General features: G+C 35.5%; 1 protein-coding gene across 1 annotated transcript; it reads left to right on the top strand.

Moving 5' to 3' along the window:
* The first annotated feature begins 243 nt into the window (after nt 1-243).
* On the top strand, nt 244-18,186 carry LOC141817769 (plant UBX domain-containing protein 8-like). Its single transcript, XM_074705399.1, has 11 exons — nt 244-462; nt 3,063-3,124; nt 3,233-3,767; nt 3,856-3,930; nt 4,008-4,105; nt 8,443-8,692; nt 8,781-8,948; nt 9,020-9,184; nt 9,998-10,141; nt 10,224-10,280; nt 17,891-18,186. Exons 1-11 carry the CDS (start codon nt 379-381, stop codon nt 17,996-17,998), a joined length of 1,746 nt encoding a protein of 581 aa, XP_074561500.1. The 5' UTR covers nt 244-378; the 3' UTR covers nt 17,999-18,186.
* Nucleotides 18,187-23,162: the final 4,976 nt, after the last annotated feature.

Genomic DNA, 23,162 nt, shown 5'->3' with positions numbered 1-23,162 from the left:
ATAGAAATTAATTTAGTAAAAAAATGTATATTTGTTTTATTATAAAGAAGAATCATAATATGATTCGTCGTCTCCACCGTCCACGTTACACCGACCTGTCTACGCGTCGTCGTGCTCCGCTACTCAACCACACGAATCAAGAAGTAGATCCAACGACGGCAAGCTCGGCCCCACCCGCAAGACCGCAACCCGCTATCTTCCTCTCTCCCCTTTCTCAAGCAACCAAGCCCTTTTAAGTCTCTCTCCGCCGCCTCTTGTTCTTCCGCTCCACGGCATTCTAATTTCGTATGCTCGACGGCCACCGCTCGGATTGCTATTCCTCGCCCTTCGTTTCGGATCGCTTCTACCTCATTCTCGACGCTGATCAGTGCGGGGGAGATGGCGAGGCCCTCGCGCGAAGCGATCGACACCTTCATCAGCATAACTGGCGCCACCGAGGTCATCGCGCTGCAGAAACTCGAGGTACGATCCGGTCTCGTGCCGCCTCGACGAGGTTTTCATCGATTTCCCTTCTTGCTCTGTTGATTTGGTGTTAGGCTTGTTGTTCCCCTTCTGCAGTTTGCGATGGTATTTGCGAACTTGATTCCTGTTTCCTGTGGGATAATAGTTAACTTACGTTAAGTTTCTACCCATTGGATGGGGGGTGAGGAATATGTGTCTCTTTGTGAGTTCTGGCTAAGCCAGGATTGTGTGAATGCCGTTTCTTCCTTACGGGAGTGATAAATTTTGTTGCGCTTTGTTCGTTGCTAGGAAGATGTTGGATTCTCCTATCTACTTCTAAACCAAGGTTTTAAGGTTGATTTGAGCTTGGTGGATTTGCAATTCTCATTTAATATTCTTACTATGTTAACTTTTTTCACCGCTTATGCTTTCCGCTTCTGAATTCTGATCTTTTTTTTTACTTTCTTTCTGGAATAATGCGAGTATTATTTGGAACTTTTTTAGAAACATCTGAGCTGTTGACATGAACTTCATGAAGTCATCTAGTTAGCAACGAGGTCAAGCTTAATGAGAAAACTGGAAAATATCACGTCTCTGGTCGTTTGTATTAGTAAAAGTATTTTGCGTATATGGTTGACAATGATTTATTAATTCTATTCTTGAACATAGTTGGCTTTCTCTAGCAAGTTTTTGTTTTCAGTTTCCAGTTAGTTTGGTTAAAGCTTTATTGAATTATCGCCTTGCCCCTAAACAGGCTCTAGGATGAAATGCAGTATTGTAAAGGATTATATGATTTTAGAATTTATGGTTATAGCCTATTGGATGAGTAGGTAGAGAGCAAAGTTGGTTCAGTTAATCCTTGACTTCACGACAAGGGCCTGCACCAGGATTTTCTCACCGTTTGTGATTCCCCTTGATGTACCTTCCTGCTGAAAATTGTTTCTAAATCTCACAGCTCCAGTCCTAGTAGTTATTGTTGTCACGAGTTTCTTATTTTTTGATTTTCTCTCAATTCTCTATTGCATTTCATCAAATTGTCAATCCATTTTATGATATCAGTTCAAATTCATACTAGGTTGGAATTTCAGATTATAATTGGCCTACCTTCATATTAAATCTAGGTTTACTTCTTTCGCTTCTCAATATCATCCTGAAGCTGGCTCATAGTTTCTCATTGATTTCACCAGGGGATGATTCCCACTCTTACTATTCATCCTTTATGCTTGCCAATGTCTGCCAAAGGCAGGATCAGCTGCTTGATGATCAAGATAAATCTACTATCTCATTAGGTCTCAACTCATTGAATCTTTCACCAATAGTTATCAAGATGACAAAGGTATAATTGATAAAGGTACTAACGTCCTTAGGATGCTGGTTTCAATGAATTTATGTCAATTCTAGGTGAGTATTTTAGCGTTGGCAAGTAGTGAGCAAACAGTACTGTGATGTCTTTTTTTGCTGTTGGACTTTACCCTTAAGAACTAGATATCTCTCTACTCAAGGATGAGAAAGCCACTAGGAGAATATCATTATTTTTTGGAAAATAACTTAGATTAAGAAACTAGTGTCATTTTCAAAGTTTAACTAAAGAGTTTTCTTTTTTATTTGCTTGTGCAGAAAAACTATTTTTCAGGAAATGATTTTCATGCTCGTTGTAAACAATATTATTGGCTTAGTGCCGATGGTTTAAAAATTTGTTTTGTCCTATTCAATATTGGAAAATTTTGCCCGCCTACTAACACACAAAACAATTGTAACCACTAAACCCTTGACAATCTTTGACACAATGTATGGAACCATCGATTGGTTTTGTGAGTCTTCTATAATAATTTTAAAAAAAGAAGTGGAGTCCAGGCTTTGTAAGTCTTTTTCGCACCCTCACCAAACCTCACTGAGACATCTAGAACCCTTGGTCGACTTCATGACTGACTTTGCAAGGCTTCCACAAGGAAAAAGAAGCGGAATCTGGATTCTGTGCGTCCTCAATGAACCTTGATGTGACATCTGGAATCCTCTGCTGACTTTGCGAGTCTTTCACGAGCAAAAGAAGCCATGTTCCAACTCCATGAATCCTTCATGCAGTGGTGTGATTTCTGCAAGTCTTCCTCCTCCTTGGCATCCAAAAAAAAAACAGATCATTGTCCTATCTCTCATTCCTCCCTCTCCTCTTTTTTTGGTGTCTGACACACCTTTGACACTGACACTCGGCATTTCCTGCATGTCTCAAACTGGCTGGGGACTAAAATGCTACTTCAGCTCAAGATTTCAAACTTTTCATAGTACCGCATGGTAAAGAAGATATGTAGCCTAGCTTGTGTGCTTATCCAAATTCTTGTGCAAGTGCATTTCAATCTTAGCTCTAGGAATAGCTATATTCTGTTTATTTTGTGCATTTTGTACAATTAAAAATGTTCAATTCATTTAAGGAACTATCAGATTGTATTATGTATATTTGTTTATATGTATGCTGTTATATACTTAATTGTATGATTGTGAGAGCCTAATTTCAATGATATTTACTGACGTTTTGAACTTTGTTGTTCCGACCTATTAGATGAGATTATCTTTCTTCAATCAGTAATTGAACTTTCTGCTGCTAATATCTATTCAATGACATTCAGGAACATGATGGGGATCTGAACAGTGCTATTAACGCCCACTTTGGTGAAATAGACAGGGTTAAGTATGTATTAGTATGTTTTGCTAGTTTGTCAATGCAAAGTATTTGTGACTTCAGAAATGATCGTTTTATCATGAAATTGTTTGTTGCTGACCACTCTCTAATATACAGCATGAATCAAGGAGTCGCTCGTCATGAAGATTTTGTGAACATAGATGATCCTCTTGAGAATGAGCCTCCAAGGTCCTCTCTTCCATTATTTCCTTCTTCTCGAGATACGAACCCATACACTCTTCTTGATTCAACCTTTGGCCTTTTCCCAAACCTTTTCGATGGAAGAGGTGCTTCTGGTTTCCCTACACATGGCCCTCAGGTTTCACACCCAAGGGAAGTGAGGGAAGTGCCCATTGAGTTCAAGGATGACAATAGAGAAGTTGGCACTTCTGGTATCGGACCTAGGATTGAAGATGTAACTGGAAATGAAACTGCAGATTGTCAGGAGATTCGCGGAACTGTTATTATCAATGATGAAGATGAGGACATGGATCATGCTGATCGCGGTACTAATGCCTTCAGGGGTACCTCTTTTGACAATCATATTGGATCAACCATTGCTCCAGTGGTTGATATTGACTATAACAATGATATAGAAGAAGAAATGATCAGAGCTGCTATTGAAGCATCCAAGCGAGAAGCTGAGCAACATGTATATGAATAGTTTGTTAATTTGTTAAACTTTAGTTGAAATTTTATCATATTTCTTACTGGTTATTTTATCTACAATGGTGTTATAGGACTCGGAAAGTCACCAAAAGTCACCTGCACAAGATGATACTGATCTTGCACGAGCAGTCTCACTGTCCTTGGAGGTGGCTATTTTGCTTTCATACTGTAGTTCAGAGTCATTATCTTATCTATATTCTATGTTGATTTTTCTAAAATACAGACAGCAGAGGAAGAAAGAGCATTGCGCGGACAGTTTGGGGAGAATCCATCTTTTATGGAAATAGAAGGGGCTAGATCTGCTGCTGCATTTGATACAAGGTGTATATCTCTCACTTTCTTTTCTCTCTCAGTGGTTGCTCTGATGGTTTTTGTAGTTATTTTCTAATTCACAATAAAAAATAAACATCTTGATAAAATGTGAATAAATGGATTCTTGTTTCTAATAATTCACAGAAGATATTATCCATAATTTCTTTAAGTCAGGGCCTCATGTTATTTGGCTGATCTGATATCTGCTGTTGGAGATTAACCAGAAATGAGCTGATACACTCTTAATTCATTGAATTGATGGGAAAGGATATCCATTACCTTTTCCCTTTATTCTGTATTGTAGACAGGCAGAGAATGATAAATAACTAGATTTGTTTTAGTTCTTGAAATACTCCAAGCACTTAATAAGATTTAGGGTTTATGGGGTGATAGCTGCATTTACCTAAATATGCTGAAGTATGCCATCCTTTTTCTTTGGGGGGAAGTTTCTTGGTTGCTTTGTCTGCATTGCCTTCTTGTAGTGGCTTAAGTCAAGATTTCACAAATGCAACTCATTTTTAGAAACTTAAGGACATGGAAGCCAAAATATTGACATTTCAGATGAATCTACATCATGGTTTTATTAGTAACAACAAAGATGTAGCTGAAGAAGCAAGCAGTTGAAGATTGGCTTGCCACAACATATTCTTGTTCCTTAATGACAGCTAAATGGAGGAACTTAAACAATAGGCCAAATTATTTTGTCCTTGTTGGTCTTCACTTTAATGGTGTTTTTTTATTGATGTAATTGTACTTGTACATCATAATTTCAGTGACATAGATGGGACATTCGATACGAGATACAATTTTCTTTTGAAGATTGTTTTGGTGTGTTTAAAGCTTCAATATTGGAAACAATTCACAAAGGCTTACCATTTCTAACAATCTTATTCATCAAATATTTTTGTTGTTCCTATGCCAATAAGAAGCTTTGGTTCATGTTTTAACGGATGACTTGTTATGTTGATAACATAGGCATGACGGTGATGTGGTAATGCAAAGAATGGTGTCTTGAGATTGAACAGAAGTTGTTAGATAGTTGTCTATTTTCAGCATCTCTTTTCATGTAATACCCGCATTAACATGTTTGGCATCTCATCACTGCTAAGGGTTGAAAATTTTACTGGATGGATGTTGAACCTCTATATATGTTGATTGATCAGTTTATAATTGAAAAATGATCATCTTGAGCTCTTTCTTTAGGATTGGTTCATGTATTGGTCAGTGGATAAAGATTGTATGAACAAGTGAAATAGATGTTGAGCACATATATTTTCTCATCTGATTGGCATACATGAAAACAATGTTACCTTAATTTTTTACCCATTTTAATTGAATTGTTCAGATATTCTTTTATCAACATGGCTTCTATAATTTGAATTCACAACTATCTTATATCAGAGTTGTCAAGATCCGACTTCCATCCATATATAAGGATAGCCTTCTTGCTTGGATAATATCCATCACTGCATCAAAACTGAGTAACACCCCTAAGGATGTGCTAAGCTGTAACAAATATGAGTACATAACGATTTATTTAATGAAATAGAAAATGTTAACACTATATCCTAACTCAAATAATGACTTTGCTAAACTCATGACGAGTGATAAATGAAAAAAATGCACTGAAATACCAAAATACCAAAAATGCGTGAGTAGCAATCGCTACAATAAAAATATAAGAAAATAATTTATGGACTCTAATAGAAACCATCTCCAATACTCTTGCTGAGCATCGCTGAGCATCTTTGAGCAAAATCATCCTACATCTAAGTCTGCAAATTTGGAGGTCAAAGGAAAAAAGGGGGATTGAGCACATAGTGCAAAATGGAGAAAGAAAAGAAGTGCACAAAAACAAATCAATAGAAAGCAACGACATAATTTATAGTTTTTGTTTTCATATTCTTTAACATCATTTAATCATTATTCTGATCTTGTTATCTTTCTTACATTCAATTTTTAATTAAGTCTTTAATTGCCCTTGTTTTCCCTTTTTCAATGTTACAGAAATTGTAGTCAAGCCTTACACGAGAATCAACACAATTTATTAAGTCGGTGAACGACTTGTAGTCCATCCATTAAAATGGTGTCGTATATACAAAGATGAAAGATCCATAATCCACATGATATGTGAACACATCACATCATATATATATATGAGGGTGACTTACCCGCAATCCATTTGATAAAAAACTATGAGAGTGAACTATTTGCAATCCACTCGCACTGAAATCCATCATGTGGATGCACCTATATATATATAGAGTGAACGAAAAGGATGAATGACCCATAATCCACTTAGTGAGTAAAATATCTCACACAATATGGTTGAAGCCTATAAATGCACGAAAAGACTTAAGGGCCCTTTCTGGGCGCAAAATTAATGTTATACAATTTAGGTAATTAATTTATTTTATATACATGTTTGCGCAACTCTTTCAGAGTGCAAAATCAATATTCTACAATTACGGGAATTTATTAAATTCTCATTCTAGCATAAAAAATCTTGTGCCTCTTGAACATTATTGAACCGTATCTCTTTGGTACAAGGGTTGCATTCATTTCCTTGTTAATTTCATTGAGAAATTATATAATTTCTTAAAACGAAGAATCGAAGTTGTCTCACATTATTTAGGTGACTAAATCAACATAATTAATTATTTTATTTGATCACATATATTCCTCTGGAGGAACTAAGCTTCCCAATGTTGCTTTTAAATTTCAAGTTGTTTATTGGAAATCTAATGAATAAATTTTAATAAAGCAACAACAATTAGATAGATAATCAGCATGTAAAAAGGACAACCAAACATAAAAGACATCATCAATAGAAGTACGATTTTACTACTAATTTCTACCTAATAAAAGCATAAGTTAAATCTCAAGAAATTTATCCACTACAACTTGTTTATTTACTTACCATTTCATAATGAAGCAACCTGTTAATAATTTCCCTTTTTGAAAATCTTATCATAGCTAATTAATGTCATTAATATTTTGAATTTAATCATGCACAAGATGATTACAATGAAACAAGCAGGAAAATCTTCACGTAAGCAAAGGGTTCAAATTACTCTAGTTGAAGGACTCTTGGTTGAGGTTCCCTTTGTAAGGAAAATTCAAGTCACAAGCAAGGGAAATGATGTTGTGGGGTTGTTGTGACAACAACGTTGGCGTACAACTGTGATGGCAACAACATAGTGTTGTGTTGGTGGTGGTGGCGACGGTTGCAACGCGGTTGGTGTTAGCAGCATGAGGAGGGAAGGAGTTTAGGACGAGAGAAGGTGGGAGAGGGAAAGGGAGGAGGTGAATGGTGTTTGTCATTTTTGGAGAAGAAGATTAGGGTTAGGGCAAGAAAACACACAGTGGCGGAAGGAGAAATAAGTCCGCAAAGCATAGGGTTCAAATTACTCCGGTTGAAGGACTCTCGATTGAGGTTCTCTTCGTAAGGAAATTTCAGGTGAAAAGCGAGGACAATGATGTCGCGGGGTTGTTGTGACAACAACATTGACATACAACAGTGATTGCTAGTGTTGTATTGGTGGTGGCAGCAACAGCTACTACGCGGCAGGCGTTAGCGACATGAAGAGGGAAGGAGTTTAGGACGAGAGAAGGTGGGAGAGGGAAAGGGAGAAGGTGAATGGTGTTCGTCATTTTTGGAGAAGAAGATTAGGGTTAGGGCAAGAAAACACAGTGGGAGAAGGAGAAATAAGGCAGTGGGATTTTAATTGCAGTTTTGCAAAAAAACAGTCCAAAGAGTTTTAGAAATTACAATTACCCCCTTAAAAATTTTTAAATAATATAACATTGGCACACGATCAACATCTTATGCGTGCTAAGATGGGACACAATTTGAAGAGTAGCAGATCTCTTGGCATTTAGCATGGTATCCTTTTATAGTTTGAAGTTCCCTGAGGACCTTCTTCAGTCTTTTAAATGCTGTGATTTTGATAGAGTTTATGACACTAAGATTAGTATTTCAGTTTAAATTGACTGAAGTTGATTAAACTGCATGTATATAGTCATTGATAATTTGAAATGTGATAATTGTTGATATGGTATCTTAGACCGATGGTCATGCCTTGCTAAGGGAAGTTGCAATCTCTAGATGTCTCTTAGTGTTTCATTAGCCAGGCAATCTGTTTTGGGTTCCTGAACATAAATATTATTTTAGTGCATACATTTTGACAGTCCCAACAAAATATTCACTAAACCAAGCTTTTTGATACATTAGCTATGGATTTTCTTCCTTTCTTTTTCTTTTTGTGAGAAACATTTGATATATCATATGAATTTTTTAAATAATGGACTCTCTTTACTATATATATATTTTTTGGTTGTTGGAGGCATGGGCTTGGTTCAGCGGAAAGTGGAACTTCAAGTCAAGTGAATACAGAAGGAAAAAGTCCACTAGTCTTGGATGAAGCTGAGGACATGGAGGAGCAACCTTTATTGAGACACCGTTCCAGGCAAATTGCTCCCGTAATTGCAGAACCTACAGACTCTGGACAGCCAAGCTATAGTGCTTCAGATCCTCCATGGCTTGATATTGATCAAAACCCCCAGCTTAATGGCCATGCTTTTGAGAGAGATCAGGCATTGATTATAAAAGATTCTGTTTGTTCTTCGTATTATCCTTGATTTGCACAAATCTAAAATTTTCTGTTTTCTTTTTTCAATTAAGTGGGGTGGAATTTCTTCTCAAGAGCATGATGATGCTGTCATGCTTGAGGCTGCAATTTTTGGTGGTATTCCTGATGAAAGAGGGTTTCAGTTTGAATACCCAACTCGCCAAATACCTCGTCCTCCTTCCCCTACGCTTATGGCACAACGCTTGTTAAGGGAGCAACAGGTTCAATATGTCCTTTATTTATTCACTCGTTGTTGATGTGTCCAAATAAAGTAATGTTTTCATGATCACAGGATGATGAGTATCTTGCATCGCTTCAAGCAGATAGAGAAAAAGAATTGAAGGCTCAGCAGGATGCTGAGCTCCGCAGTTTAGAAGAAGCCAATGCCAGGGAGGCAGCCCTTCAAAAGAAGAGACATGAAGAAGCAGAAACTTATAGGAAGCATCTCGAAGAAGAGGTAAGACTAGATAAAATTGCTATAGAATATATCTTGATTAACTATCCTAGTGTGGAAATTCATTTTTAACCTGAATTAAGTACACTTATCAAACTCAAATTTGCAGTCAGTATGCTGAACGTTTTTTGCTACCTTTGAATAGATTGGATAATACTGATATTAACTGAGAACAACTATATGTAAATCTTGTTGGCACCTTCTTTTTTTTTTTTTTAGTTATGTACCTTAGGATTTTCTTTTGCTTCTGTAGATTTTTTCGCATGCCAATTAGAAATTTGGTTAATCATTATTGACTTTGTTGCTCTTTTTAGTGCAACAGGAATTTAAAATTACCTTTATATATCAGGTGGAGGGAGGGAATTTCATTTATTTATATAATGAACAGAATAGATGTATTGACTTATCCACACTTGTTTGTATTTTCTTGGGTACAATTCAACTGAAGACCAGTAGCTATATGATCTTTATTCATGATGTTCTGGGACACATTTCGAGAAATAGAGATTTGATAGAATAGTATGACAGTAACACAAAATATTTAGTTTGATAAACAAATTATGTTTATGTATTTGTAAAACATATTCTGCAAATTAAAGCTAATGTTGTTGATAGCTCAATTGCTTCTGGTGATCTTTTGTTTTCTGATTTGTTTTGGTCATTACTCTGGCCTTGAAAATTTATTGTAAGTTTCAAATTCATTCTCCTGTTTTAATGGATTAAAGTAACCTTCTGCAGATCAATGAGTAGTTTGTTGAGTCTTATCATGAAGAGTTGAATGTTCCTGTCATTGTGGTAACACTTTTATTACCTCAGGAACTTGAGAGGAGGCTTGCTGCAAAAGCATCATCTTTGCCACAAGAACCTCCTTCAGATGATGTGAATGCTGTGACACTGCTTGTGCGTATGCCTGATGGCAGTCGCCGAGGGCGTCGTTTTTTGAAATCTGACAAGCTTCAGGTAGATATCTCTGATTCAGTCTTTTGCAAAAGATGGTGAAATCTCTGTGGGTTTCATATTTAATACCTCTTTAAAATTGCAGTTTCTTTATGATTACATTGATATTGGGAAGGTGGTTAAGCCTGGCTCCTACAGATTGGTAATACTTATTTTTGATGCTTTGACTTTTAATGCTACTGATATTACTTATAGCTGCATTATATTTTGAATTACTGTATTCAGAAATTTTGATCATCATTTTACAGCCTGAGTTTTCTCCTGCTTTAAGTAGTTAATTCTGAAAGTCTATTCAGAAATATCTGATCATCATTTTACTGTCTGAATTTTGCCTTCTTTAGGTAGATAGTAATTCTAATTCTAAAACTGGCATGAACTGCCTAGAAAATGATTGATGTGGTGAGCCATTTTGGTTGATGAGTTATGTGTTTTTTTATCTTATATAATTTGAATTTTTTTTGCCAAGATATGGTATTTGATTATATACGAGTGACGAGTGTATCCCTTTGAGGTTTTTGACTCAATGCCATACTTAGCATTGGATAGAGATGTGTTTTAAGATCTTTACTTTGAAAGGTATATGTGTAATCATGATTTTGTTATGGTTTGCTCTTTTTATTTAACAATCTATTGGGTGAGGTGTTTTGGTTGATGATGTCGTGCATTATATATATATATATATATATATATATATATATATATATATATAATTTAAAAATTGCCAAGACATTGTATTTAACAATGTACTAGTGACAAGACTTGGACTCAATGCTCTATATTATAACCAAGGTTTAAAATCTCGACCCGTGTCGAAGTTTTGGTCCTAGACTGGAACAATACAGTTTTAGTATTGTATCGTGTTGTGCCGATATAATTTCGGTATTTTTTAAATTTTAAATATTAAATATAAATGCATATTAATTTTATTAATATTTGATTATTAAATATGCTTTACATGTTGAGATGTTGAATTTATATTTCAATATTTTCTCATGAGATAATGTCTATTAAATTGCTATAAAAATTATCTTAAAAATAAGTAATTTTTAAAATTTAAAATTATAAAATCATTTAAAAGGTTAAAAATAATTATAAAATTATTTGAAAATCTTAAATTATTTTTTGAATGTATTTGTAAATTTTTAATTTAAAAAAATTATTGAAATGTTTAAGAATTATATTTTCTTAATTTTTAGATTATTTTAAATTTATATTTAATTTTAAAATTATTTTTAAAAATTAAATTATTTTATAAAATATTTATTAATTTTTAAAATTATTTAAAAATTTTGAAATAATTTTTAATATTTTATAACTATTAATAATAGTTTATTTTTTAAAAAGCACATTTAAAAAATAAAAAATTAACTAAACCAAAAAATAAAATCCGTGAAGGCCGTTGCCGCATCGCTGCTTTTGCGGAGGGTTTTAGGAATATATAAAATTTTATTAGAATATTAATATATATTTTAATGGGATAATTTGATTAAAATTTTAGGAAATATGTTTGATTATTTATTTAAGCTAGGGGTTGATTGGATTTGTTAAAAATAATAACATAATTAAGAGATAAATAAATAAATTATTATTATATATTCTTAAAATTAAAATAAATAAAATATATAATTAATTAGATAATTTTAGTAGGGTTTAATTAAGCATCTTTGAATTATTCCTATCTTAGTTAGGAGTTAATTGAGTTAATCAACTAAAGTTCAATTTTAATTTAAAAGAACTCCGTTTTCCTGACATAGCGCGCAACCTCGGCACAGCCGCGAGGTCGCGTGATCCCTTCGATGCCGCTCGGGGATCGCGGAGAGGCTGTCAGGGTCGCGTGACTCCTTCGGCGCGGTCGCAGGGTCTCACGCTCTGGCATAGTCACGGGGGTTGCACGACCACTCCTACGCGGTCGTTGGGGTCGCGCGACCACTCCGGCGCGGTTGCTGGGTCGTGCGATGCCTCCGTGGTTGTGGCTGGGCTTGGTGTTAGGTCGTGCCTGTGTCGGTCGGCAGACGAAACGAAATGTTTCACCCGTTTCGACTGGCTCGACACGATATTTCAATCTCTGATTATAACATCGGAAAGATATATGTTTTTACAATTTTTACTTTGGAAGGATATCATTATTTTTGTATGGTTCTTCTTTAATTTAATAATCTATTGTTAAGAGTGGTAGAATTAACCACTACTAAACATATGTATTATAAGAGTAATGGGTTGAATTATAACGTGCAAGTAGTTATCGAACCCCATTTCTTATGGTTTTGTATTTATTTGTTCCTTTATTTGGCTCTTTAAATTGTATTTCTTTAAGTTCACCCTATGTAATCAATTTAATTAGTTGTAGCTATTTGATCATTAGCTACTGCCATAGTTTCAAGTGTTGATCGGTGTCCGCTAGGACAATTGCAACAATATCATAAAGATTGCCATTCGATACCTATACTATGTTGGTACATGTAAATATCATTATGTTGAGCATGCCAACATAATTTCGATGATATTGACTAAGATAGAGTCTGTGTCAGCTTCGAAATCAATTTAGGAAGATTTTCTACTCATGACTCATCCTTTGATTTTATTTATTGGCAATGAGATAGAGATGAAACACTAAAAACAAAGGCGATGGAAGATGAGAAGCACCAACAAATGGTCAATTGGGATGATGAAGTTTCTCTTCCATAACTCTACCTTCAATTTCGTTTGTTAATCGCTAGGAGGAGGTAAAACGCTAAAAAGAGTGGAAAGTATGAGAGGATGTGTCAGCTGAAGCATTGCAGTGTTTCAAGAATTTGACGACTTATCCATGGTTGAGTTATAATTGTGTTATCCAAGTTTAAGTCCTAGTGATTAGTCGAGATGGATTTATAGATTTGTAGAGAAATCAATCTCAACATCTCAGGTTATATGCTCATTGTAGTATTGGAAGTGATATTAGGACGGTATAATAATAATAATAATAATAATAATAATAATAATAATAATAATTTAATAATAATAATAATTATTATTATTATTATTATTATTATTATTATTATTATTATTATTTTGCAACTTGTTGCTTTTAAATTTAAATTCAATTGACTATACAATTGTTGTAGGCTTATATTTGAAAATAAACATGGTAAGTGAAAGGAGGTTATAAGATTAAAATATTTGAGTTGGATTCAATTGAATTGCATTCTATGATAAAGTGGCAATCTCTTTGTATATCTTCTCATGAAACATTAGATTTGAGAATATATACATGATGATGTGATTGCCACAATATGTCTCTATAGGCTCATTCGTTAGTCGTTTGATCTAAATGATCTCATCCTAACTCAGACTTTGTATTTAACTTGTCTACCAGAGTTTGCTTCTTGCTCTTTCAACAAATTAGATGACCTCCTAAAAGAATACAATAGCTTGATGTGAAATGCCTATGGGAGAACTTGCACAAAGATGAATATTTTAATCCTGAAAAAAGAGACTTTTCTCATACTTTCTCAATGTCACTTCCCAATGATCATATAGTAGTGCTATCTCCTAAATATAATAACATAGGGTCTCAAGAAATTCATTAATCATATTAATCAAAAATCAAATATTAGGTCTTATAATTGTGAGGTAGGTCAGTTTCACTAGATCTGGTAGTAGTTGCTCGTGTTGGTATTAGGATTCATACAAGTGTTCAGTGCATTCTCATTGTACAACCACCTTAAACATATAAAGCACATATTTAGTTGATAGATATAAGGAAGTACGTAGATCTTCTAAGTCATTGATCTTGAAATTCTAATGAAAGTATTCTTTTAGATGTGTGCTGCTTATGAAATCATCACTAGCGATGATGGTGGCGTCTGCTTAGACAATGAGAATGCACCTCCCTAACTAAGAGGTGAGGTGAACTATTGAGTGTTCTTTCATGTTCTTAGTCCTTCTAAATCGAAAAAGTGGAGTAAAATTTTCCAAACAAAACCTTTGGAGATCGTAACTCCATTTAGTTCTCAGTGAGATAATAATCATGAAAGACGCTATTGATATAAAACTGGTAGATGGGTTAGTGAGACGAAATCATCAGTAGTGATGATGGTGTTGTCTACTTAGACAATGAGGATGTGTCTGCCTAAGAGGTGAGGTGAACTAATTAGTGATATTTCATGTTCTTAGTCCTTCAAAATTGAAGAAGTGCAGATGAAATTTTCCAAACAAAACCTATGGAGATTGTATCTCTATTCAGTTCACAGTGAGATAATAATTATGAAAGAGGTTCTTGATATTGAACATGTAAATGGGTCAATGAAAGATTATTATTCATTCCACAAGTCTAAGTGCATTCCACAAGCGATTTCTAAGTTACTCTACCGTACCATTAAGAAAATATTTAAAGTGAAGACTTAATTATAACTTAACAATATACTTCACTAGAGAAAGCGGATTTAGCTCTCATGTACCATTAGAGTGGCGAACATTCATTAGAGTAGAGCAGCATTTGTTTCATCTATCATGCCCTGTCGCATACTCAAACTGAAAGGGCCTTATAGATAGTTGGAGAATTGGCTTTGAGGCTAAAATTGAGAGAAAGGTAATATGATAATGGTGAGAAAGTAAGTGTGAACTAGAACATCATTGAGTACTTTGATAAAGAGCAAGGGACGATTCAAATCAGAGGCAAGATTCAGGATGATGGTAGAAAGAGTTAGAGGAAGTGTTGAAGGATGCTTGGGTCTTGGCCTTGGTTATATACCTTCAGAGATGTGTTGTTAGGAATGCAGATTATGGTGGAAAGAGATGTGGGAATGAACAATTGAGTAACAACTGGAAACATCTATGTTGACTTAGAAAGAGTGAAGAGATAAAGAAGGGGTAACCCTTTTGACTAACAATGAAAGACATGCTTGGTGCACCATTGGGGTAATTTGTCCAGGAGATAATAGCTGCCAGAGTAGGCACTGTTGAACACCCACAAGGAATAAGATATAGAATATCCCATGGAAAATGAATTATGAATGGGATGATGCAACCGGTAAGTAGTAAGAAGTGCATCACCTTAAAAGGAAAAAAAAATGGAATATGCATGTGTAGAAGCAGAGCATGACTTATCACAATTAGAAGGGACAATTTCTTACCCGTACATCATTCTGTTGTTGGATATGAGGGCAAGAAGATTAGTGAAGAACTGAGGGGAATGATCTGGATGGTTTCAGTAGTCAATCGATGTATCTCCATCTGCTATAGATGCAACTTTATTGAGATGAAATATTCGTTGTAACTTGGAATTGAAGGAAGTATGAGTATGCCTCAGCAGAACTGCAATAGTGGAACAAAACTCTAAGTGGATGTGGGCTGATGAATCCTTTGGGGAAGGCTTCTGGCAGATTACAATAGCTATGTGTGAAGGAATGCCAGGTGGGTAGCATAGAGAGAGTAATAGATATTCTTGATATTCCCAAATTTCAGCTGCATCAGCACTTGGATCTTCTGGGTTCACTAAATATTTCCTACAATTGATGACCTCCACCACCATGTGATCGTCTAGGTGATAACTGCACTTCCACAACAGATCAATTTGTCATAGGATCAAATGATGGTAGTGTGGCTTTCATAAAAAAAATGATGGTAGTATGGAGATAGAAGTTGCAATATCCAAATATACCTGTTCAATGGTGTGAAATGGAAAAATCACCCAAAACCTAAGTTTTCACTAGCTTCTACTCAGAATTGACAGTGTGAAGGAACATGCTAGTGAGGTCATTGTTAGCGCAACCCTACATGACTATAATATCTAAAATGAGCGGGAGTTGTAATGACATCGGTCAGGTAGGTGTGGAATCCACCAATCTGAGTATCATCTTGTTGTTTGATTGCCACAATTGAAAGAGTTTACTCAATTTATTGGTGATGTCATAGGTCTGAGAAATGCATAGATCCCTAGCTTGTGATCAAGTCTCGTAGTCGGAGAGGAAGCAATGAAAGATCCTCATGAGGCTGGAATAAATGAACTGCTAAGAGACCAGGTATAACTAGGTACTAATTTCCTCAAGGCTTGTAGTCGATGCTAGAAAGGGCAATGACATTGTGAAAAAAAAGTCATGCTAGATGGGAGATGATGTTGGATGAGTGTAAGGAGCTTTGGTAGGATGTAGGCACATGGAGAGAATGGGAGGCAACATCCATTTCTGTGGGAGGACAGCAGATAATGAGAGGTGTTCCTGGAAGCTACACTAGGTGTGGCACAATTTTTCCACTGGATGTAGATGCGCAGAGGATGGGAGGTGTCAGAAGCAGCATAGAAGAACATTGTGTGGGAGTTGTAGTGCAGAGGGTCTTAAGTGGCAGACGTCTCATGCAAAGGACAGCATCATGTGGCAACCACAAGTAGGAGTGTCTTGTAAAGTAGTCGTTGAGCATGGAGTTTACAGATGGAGATAAAATCAAAGCTGAGTTATCATTGTCGGAAGTTGATCGAATGGAAATCAAGTCAGCATGGATTGGTATAACAATGGTGGTGGCTTGAATACTATGTTAGATAGTGGGTAAACAATGTTAGGTACTCCCCCACTACTTGTATGTATATTCATCCTTGTAGCTATACATTTTACAATTTATATTTTGCATCCTATGCCATCTGGTATTTATAATCCAGTCCCTAGGTTCCTAGGTTCATAATACAGATAATCAAACATTTTCTACTTAGTCGCACTAGATCAGCTAATCACAACTATAAGTGGCTTCATAATTGACATAGGTTAACTGCCCGTCATATTCCTCTTGTTCACTGCTGTTTCATTTTGGATTTTGGACCATGCTAAATTATTGAAATTTCTATTTGAACCTTGCAGTGTCACAATATCTATCTGAGAAAAACAGGTCGGCTTTAGTTTCCTAGTGTGCTTACTACTGAATCCAGTGAATACTGGTGACACTAGCAATCAACATTAACTGCAATGTACTATGTTTTCCTTTTTAGTGCAATGATTATGACATTACAAAAGAGTTGATATTATAATTTTAAGGGGGTAAACTATTCATCTTGTGGGTAAACCATAGAAGACTTGACGTTTGAATTTTGTGTTGATGGATGTCCTGTCTTAGCATGCTAAATTAAGTTGAAATTTCTATTTTTTTGTTAGTTTGCTAAGCATACGGAAAATGTGTAAAATAATGGTGCATTGCTTATAAGTTGTTATAGAGTTGTGAAGGTTTAGTCATTGTGTAGATTAACGGGCTTTTGATGCCTGAGAGATTAAAATTTGTTGTCAACTCATGCAAAGTAAATAGTCAGGCAACTATTTGCAATTGAGTTGTATGGTTTCGGTATGCATAATCACAAAAAGGGTTCATCTAACTCCTCGCAAATTTGTACGTGCAAGATGATCATCCAATTGTGCGCACTTGCATATTCTTGCATATTACTGATAGTTACACGAATTGTTATCCTGCTGTGTATTCGTGGAGGCGTTTCTGCAGTTCTCTTTGCTTTGTTTTCTTGAACTTTTCAATGTTATCTTGCATATGCCCCACCATTTTATGGGTTCTTTTGAACTTTTCAATGCCATTTTGCATATGCCCCATCATTTTATGGGCTCACAAGTATCTGTTTGTATGTTTTTTTAGTTACAAATCATTGGCATATTGGTAGGGGAATTTTCCCCGTTTATCTCTACCATGTTACGCCATTATACACTATATCATTGTATTGATATGTGGATCTTTCATTTATTTGCTTAATGCCAGTTTCAAAGTTGTTTTACTCTTATAAATCGACAGGTAAGACCATACCCTCGTCGCGCCTTCACTGAAGGAGACAGTGGACTTTCTTTAAGTGAGCTGGGTCTGACCAGTAAGCAAGAAGCATTGTTCCTAGAGTTGATCTAAAAACTGTTCTTAATAACATGTTCGGAATAACTTCAACAACCAGCACTTGAATATGGCGTTTGATAGCTACAAAGAAACATTTTGTTAAAATGTAGCTTGCTCCCTTGTTAATACTGTCTTTCCAAATGGTCCCTTGTCTCGTTTCGCCTCACTCATGCGAATGCTACTCCAGAATTATTTCTTGGCTTTGTTTGCTTTTAAATTTGAAATCGAATTCCTTCTATTTAAAACACAAAAAATAGTGGATCAGGTTTGCTATCCAATAGTGTGATTAAGAGGAGAGGAAATTAATATGAAACTAATATGCTTTTCTTTGGTTATTGTAGGAAAGAATTCCAGGCAAACGGATGGTCATTATACATTATTTTTTTAGATAATATTTTAGTGCAATCTATTTGCCGCAAAGATGTTAATTACTGGGACATACGATAACAATTGCTAACCTAGCCGTTTTAGTTAAAATTGTTAAATTGATTTTAAAAAAATTAAATTAAAAGTATAGGATAATTTTAGATTTTTTTTTTGTTAATTCATATATTCAACTTTTGTAGTTCGACTAATCTTGAAAATCAACGATTCGATCTTATAAATTGATTATCAAATAAATTTGGAAAGCGTGGGTTCTAATATGACATCCTAACGTTAGCAGTGATTCGAATTTAACGGGAGTTTGAAAATATTTAATGTGATATTTGAATTTTTATTGTATGGGATTCCTCTTTGTCTCTTACTATTACTATTGCATCATGCCTTGGGTTGCTATAGGATAATTTTAGAGATGATAATGTTCACTCTAAGTCCTCTCAATGTCAACGTCATACGATTTAAAGAGTGATAAATTATGATAATTGAGTAGTCTCTTTTGAAGGGATGGAAGGGATTTTATTCCTTTAAGATATAAGATAATTTTAGAGAAGAATATAATAGAGGTTGTGATTGAAATTTGATCAGCGTAGATGTATATAATAATTTTTATTATGCAATATAATTTTTTGTACTCAAATAGTAAAATTAAGACCATAGGATAGGATAATTTGAAGAGCTAAAGAAGTCATATTTAAAATTTAGGCATTTGAATTTATAATTTTAGTCCATTATTATTTGAATCTTAATTGAATTCAGAACAAAGGTATAAAATAACTTCAAAGGTTTTAGAGAATACAATAAAGCTCATCTTTAAAATTTGACAGTAGTAATTTTAATGAAAATAATATATGAATCTAAATTGATCAAAAATAAAATTGACAATGTTAAATCCATAATAGTAATTTTAATAAAAATAAATAAATGAATCTAAATCGATCAAAATTAAAAAATAAAGATACAATATAACTCAAAATGTTTTAAGGAGCATTTGAAAATTTTGGTATGCATGAACTTAAAAATTCAAAATTAAATAGAAATAGCTAAGAGGATCTAAAATTATTACTTATTTTAAAATTTCTATAAGTTTAAACTCATTTAACGATCTCAGTCGAAACTATTGGCTCATGATGTAGTAATACATTTCTAATGTCTTCCTCCGTCGTGGTTAATTACAGTTTATCGATTTACCTCAGACTCTGATAGATGATCGTGGGAGCGATCATGTAGTGCCGTTGGGATGACAAATTTCACCTTTTACAAAAGTAATACATTTCTAAATCTGATATTTGACACTAACATTTGATAGACTCTATGGTGTCAAGATGTCTCTTTTGAAGAATGCGCAATTAAAACACGTCAAGTGCCTAAGACAATCTCATTGAACAAGAGTCAAAGAAAGAGAAGAAATGAAGTGTCAGTTTTTATTTTTATTTTTGATAATTAATTTTGGAGTCTTCTTGAAAAATAATTCATCCACTAAATAAATTTGAAAGTACCAACAGCTTCCCGAAAATTAAAGAGTTTTTAAAACAGACATTAGGTAGATATAGATGACATTAAGAAATTTTTATAAGTTGAGATGCCTATGGAAACAAAAATAAAGTGTGGAATCTCTGTAGGAAAAAACAAAGATTTTGTCAAAATTAAAACATGTTGCACCCTTATGAATCCTTTGATGGTGCTGAAATTGAAGGGTTAATTGGATCATGAAGGGGAGTTAATGTCACGGCATAAGTGGTAACAGACGAGGCTGGATTGAATCTTTTTAGGCAGGTGCAATATTTAAAATACATAATATCTAAAAAAAAATTATTGTATCATATGATTAATTATTTATTTTAAAAATAATCATTGAAAACATTATAACTAATGCAATAAAAAATCAAGGACAATGGAACACGAATTGATGTGTAATCGGGACACAACAGATAATAGTAGTAATGTGAAACTTATTGATAATAGAACAAATAGTAAATGGTAACAAATACTAAATGGAACATGAATTATGCAAACCGGGTGAACAAAAGGACAGGTCCTAACTTGACCGAGAGGCTTGAAGGCCGTAGTAAACCCAAGGGCACACCGGTATGAGAACCCGGAGAGGAACTGCCCTCTTCATTACCATCAAATAATGTTTATGATTTAAATGTCAGAAATCTGGGAATGGTCAAATCCGAAACTGATACGAGAATTCCCGAACATTCAACCTTGAATACCTTGCCCTTGCCTCTTCTACAAAAGTATCCACAAACCAGTTAGCTAATAACCTTGCTATTATCTACGATCGAACTTGCTTGTCATCCAAGGTTCACTTGAAGAATTTCAAACTCGTCCTTGAAAAGTGTCAAATCCTTGAAAAGGAAGTTTTGAGATTAAAAACTGCTTTGAAAAACCTAACAATTGTGTATACAGAAAATAAGCCACTAACAAAGTAGGAAATATGAGACTTGATTACTGAAATAGCGGAACAACCAAAACTCGTTGAGAAGGAAGCGCTAAAGTTAATAGAAGAACTCAACGGAAAGCTTGAAAGAGTGGAGGCCTTACTCAACAAACTCGAAAGGTGGACTACTTCATGTGCAACTACATCATTACAAGGAACACCCTAGCCTACAAAGACGCAGTTAAAGTCATTGAACAAATCGAATCCCCTGCTATTGGATTCACAAAGCCAAGTGAATTCCAAGGCCCAACCTCTGTAAGTTTTGCTATTATCAAGCAGAATAATACACAGCTCCGGCTACTAGTTCAGATAGCCGAGAGCCTGAAGGACATACAGGCGGATCTAAAAACTATTGTGGAGAAGACCAAAAGAGGTGTTCAAACAACCTCTATACCTGATGAGTTAGTAGAGAAATTGAAGAATTTATCCTTAGGCCCCGTAGAAAAACCTAAGGAAGGAAAGGGTAAACTTAGAGTCTTCAAAGATCCTTACAAAATACTAAAGCAGGAACAAGAAAAGCTGAAGATCTAATAGCTACAAGGGCAATAACCGAGCAACCCTCCACTCAACTACCTTTATTTGAAGATCAAATAAGAGAATACAAAAGAAATCAAAGAAGGATATACAATGTTCAGCAAACAACTAGGAGGCTGAGCAGACGCCTCACTGGAGAATCTACCCTCGCACATACTCTGGAGCAGCCGATAAATCCTCAGGTACCACTAAGATTGTCTATGCAGGAATGGGCGGTAATAATTCTCGCTGAAGTACTATATCATTCCAGAAGAGATGATGTGCACCATCGGAACATACATCTTGGTGTTCTGCAGGTACGCATCCAAACCCTCCATAGACAGGAAGAGGGCACCATGGCCCTGATTGTGTTCCGGGACAATCACTGGATAGGGGACCAGGCGATTCTAGCCACTATGGAAGTCGATCTAACTTGAGGAAGCCAACTGGTATATGTTATACCTGATATTATGCTAACTATTGGCGATTTCTACAGAAACATCCAGGTTTCAATCCTCACAAGGGGATATGAACAATGGCACAATGGGGAGGCCAATTTACTCAGAACAAGAGAACTTGTTGGCAGACTCTCTAATACCACAAATGTCGGCTTCGCATATAAAGTACAAGGAGTTGTGGACTACCTCACCCATCCATGAGGTACAAGCTCTACAGGGACGCAGATATTCGACCACTGCCTTACAGGGCTTAAACTGGGTCATCAAGCCCGCATGGGTCAATATTCCTATGCAACCATCAGAGGTGAACAACAGAAACCTAATGGATGGCAGAATATCATTAAGCTTCAGCAACTATGCAGCTTCACAATCGGCAAGACCACCTCACTATGATGAAAAGGATGCAGAAATAGAGACTGATGAGGAAGAAATAAGGTCTCAGGATGTGGTCGTCTTGCCAAATGAAGACCAAGAAGATTATTCTAATAATAAGCCGTTGGCATACCTTGACGAGGTACCAATTGTCATGATCCACAAATGTTCTTCAACCACTATTATTGTCACGTCTCGGGAAGGTCGTCCGAAAAATTTCGACAGCATCTCCCCTGTAACTATGACAATTCCCCTAATACAGACATGCATACACAGCCATAGGCGGCTGGAATAAGGACTACACGTCCTTAACACATCACATATACACATATCCATGCAAAATAAGGCCTACACGGCCGTAACCACTAACATCACATGTAAAATGTCCACAATAAGCAAAATCGACAAAATGGAAAAACATCGTAAATCCGAACTACGAATACCACGAATACAAACCAACACAATATAGTCCATGTCCATACTACAAGTCTCAAACCATACCAACCACTACAAGGGTTTGGGTAGTGAGCATTAGATGCTAAGTGGGTACAGGAAATAATGCATGTAAGATAATCAGAAGGAACAACAAGGATATACAAGTCTGAGTAAACATGTATAGAAGAAACAAGATATCAACAGGGTAATAAGTATCAACTAATCAACAAGAAGGCTCCCTATTTCAAATCTAAGTTTAGAAAATCCGGAAACCTATAGATCTAGTCTCAAGAACCCCAGAAATCAACTTACCTTCCTTCTTCTCCTCCTTTGGTTCGCGCCTATTGCGGCTGCTACCACACCCAATCAGCGCTCCCTTTCGGCGAGGATTGATCTCCGATAGTCAGATCCCCGAGTCGCCGGTGTTCCCAGCTCCCTTGCAAACCGACGGCAACCAACGCTGGTCGCTGTCGCTGCAATCAACGAAGGAGAAGCAGAGAGAGTCGCGGTCGGGAGGAATGAGGAAGAAGAGGATCGCGATAGAGGTCTACTATAGCAATCTTATAGGATGGTTTTG

Source organism: Curcuma longa, unplaced genomic scaffold (genome assembly GCF_044706935.1).
Source record: "Curcuma longa cultivar G26 ecotype Majalengka, Jawa Barat unplaced genomic scaffold, ITB_CL_G26_1.1 contig_21819, whole genome shotgun sequence".
Lineage (NCBI taxonomy): Eukaryota > Viridiplantae > Streptophyta > Magnoliopsida > Zingiberales > Zingiberaceae > Curcuma > Curcuma longa.
Note: the sequence above shows the minus strand (reverse complement) of the source record. Positions and strands in the feature narration are given on the sequence as shown.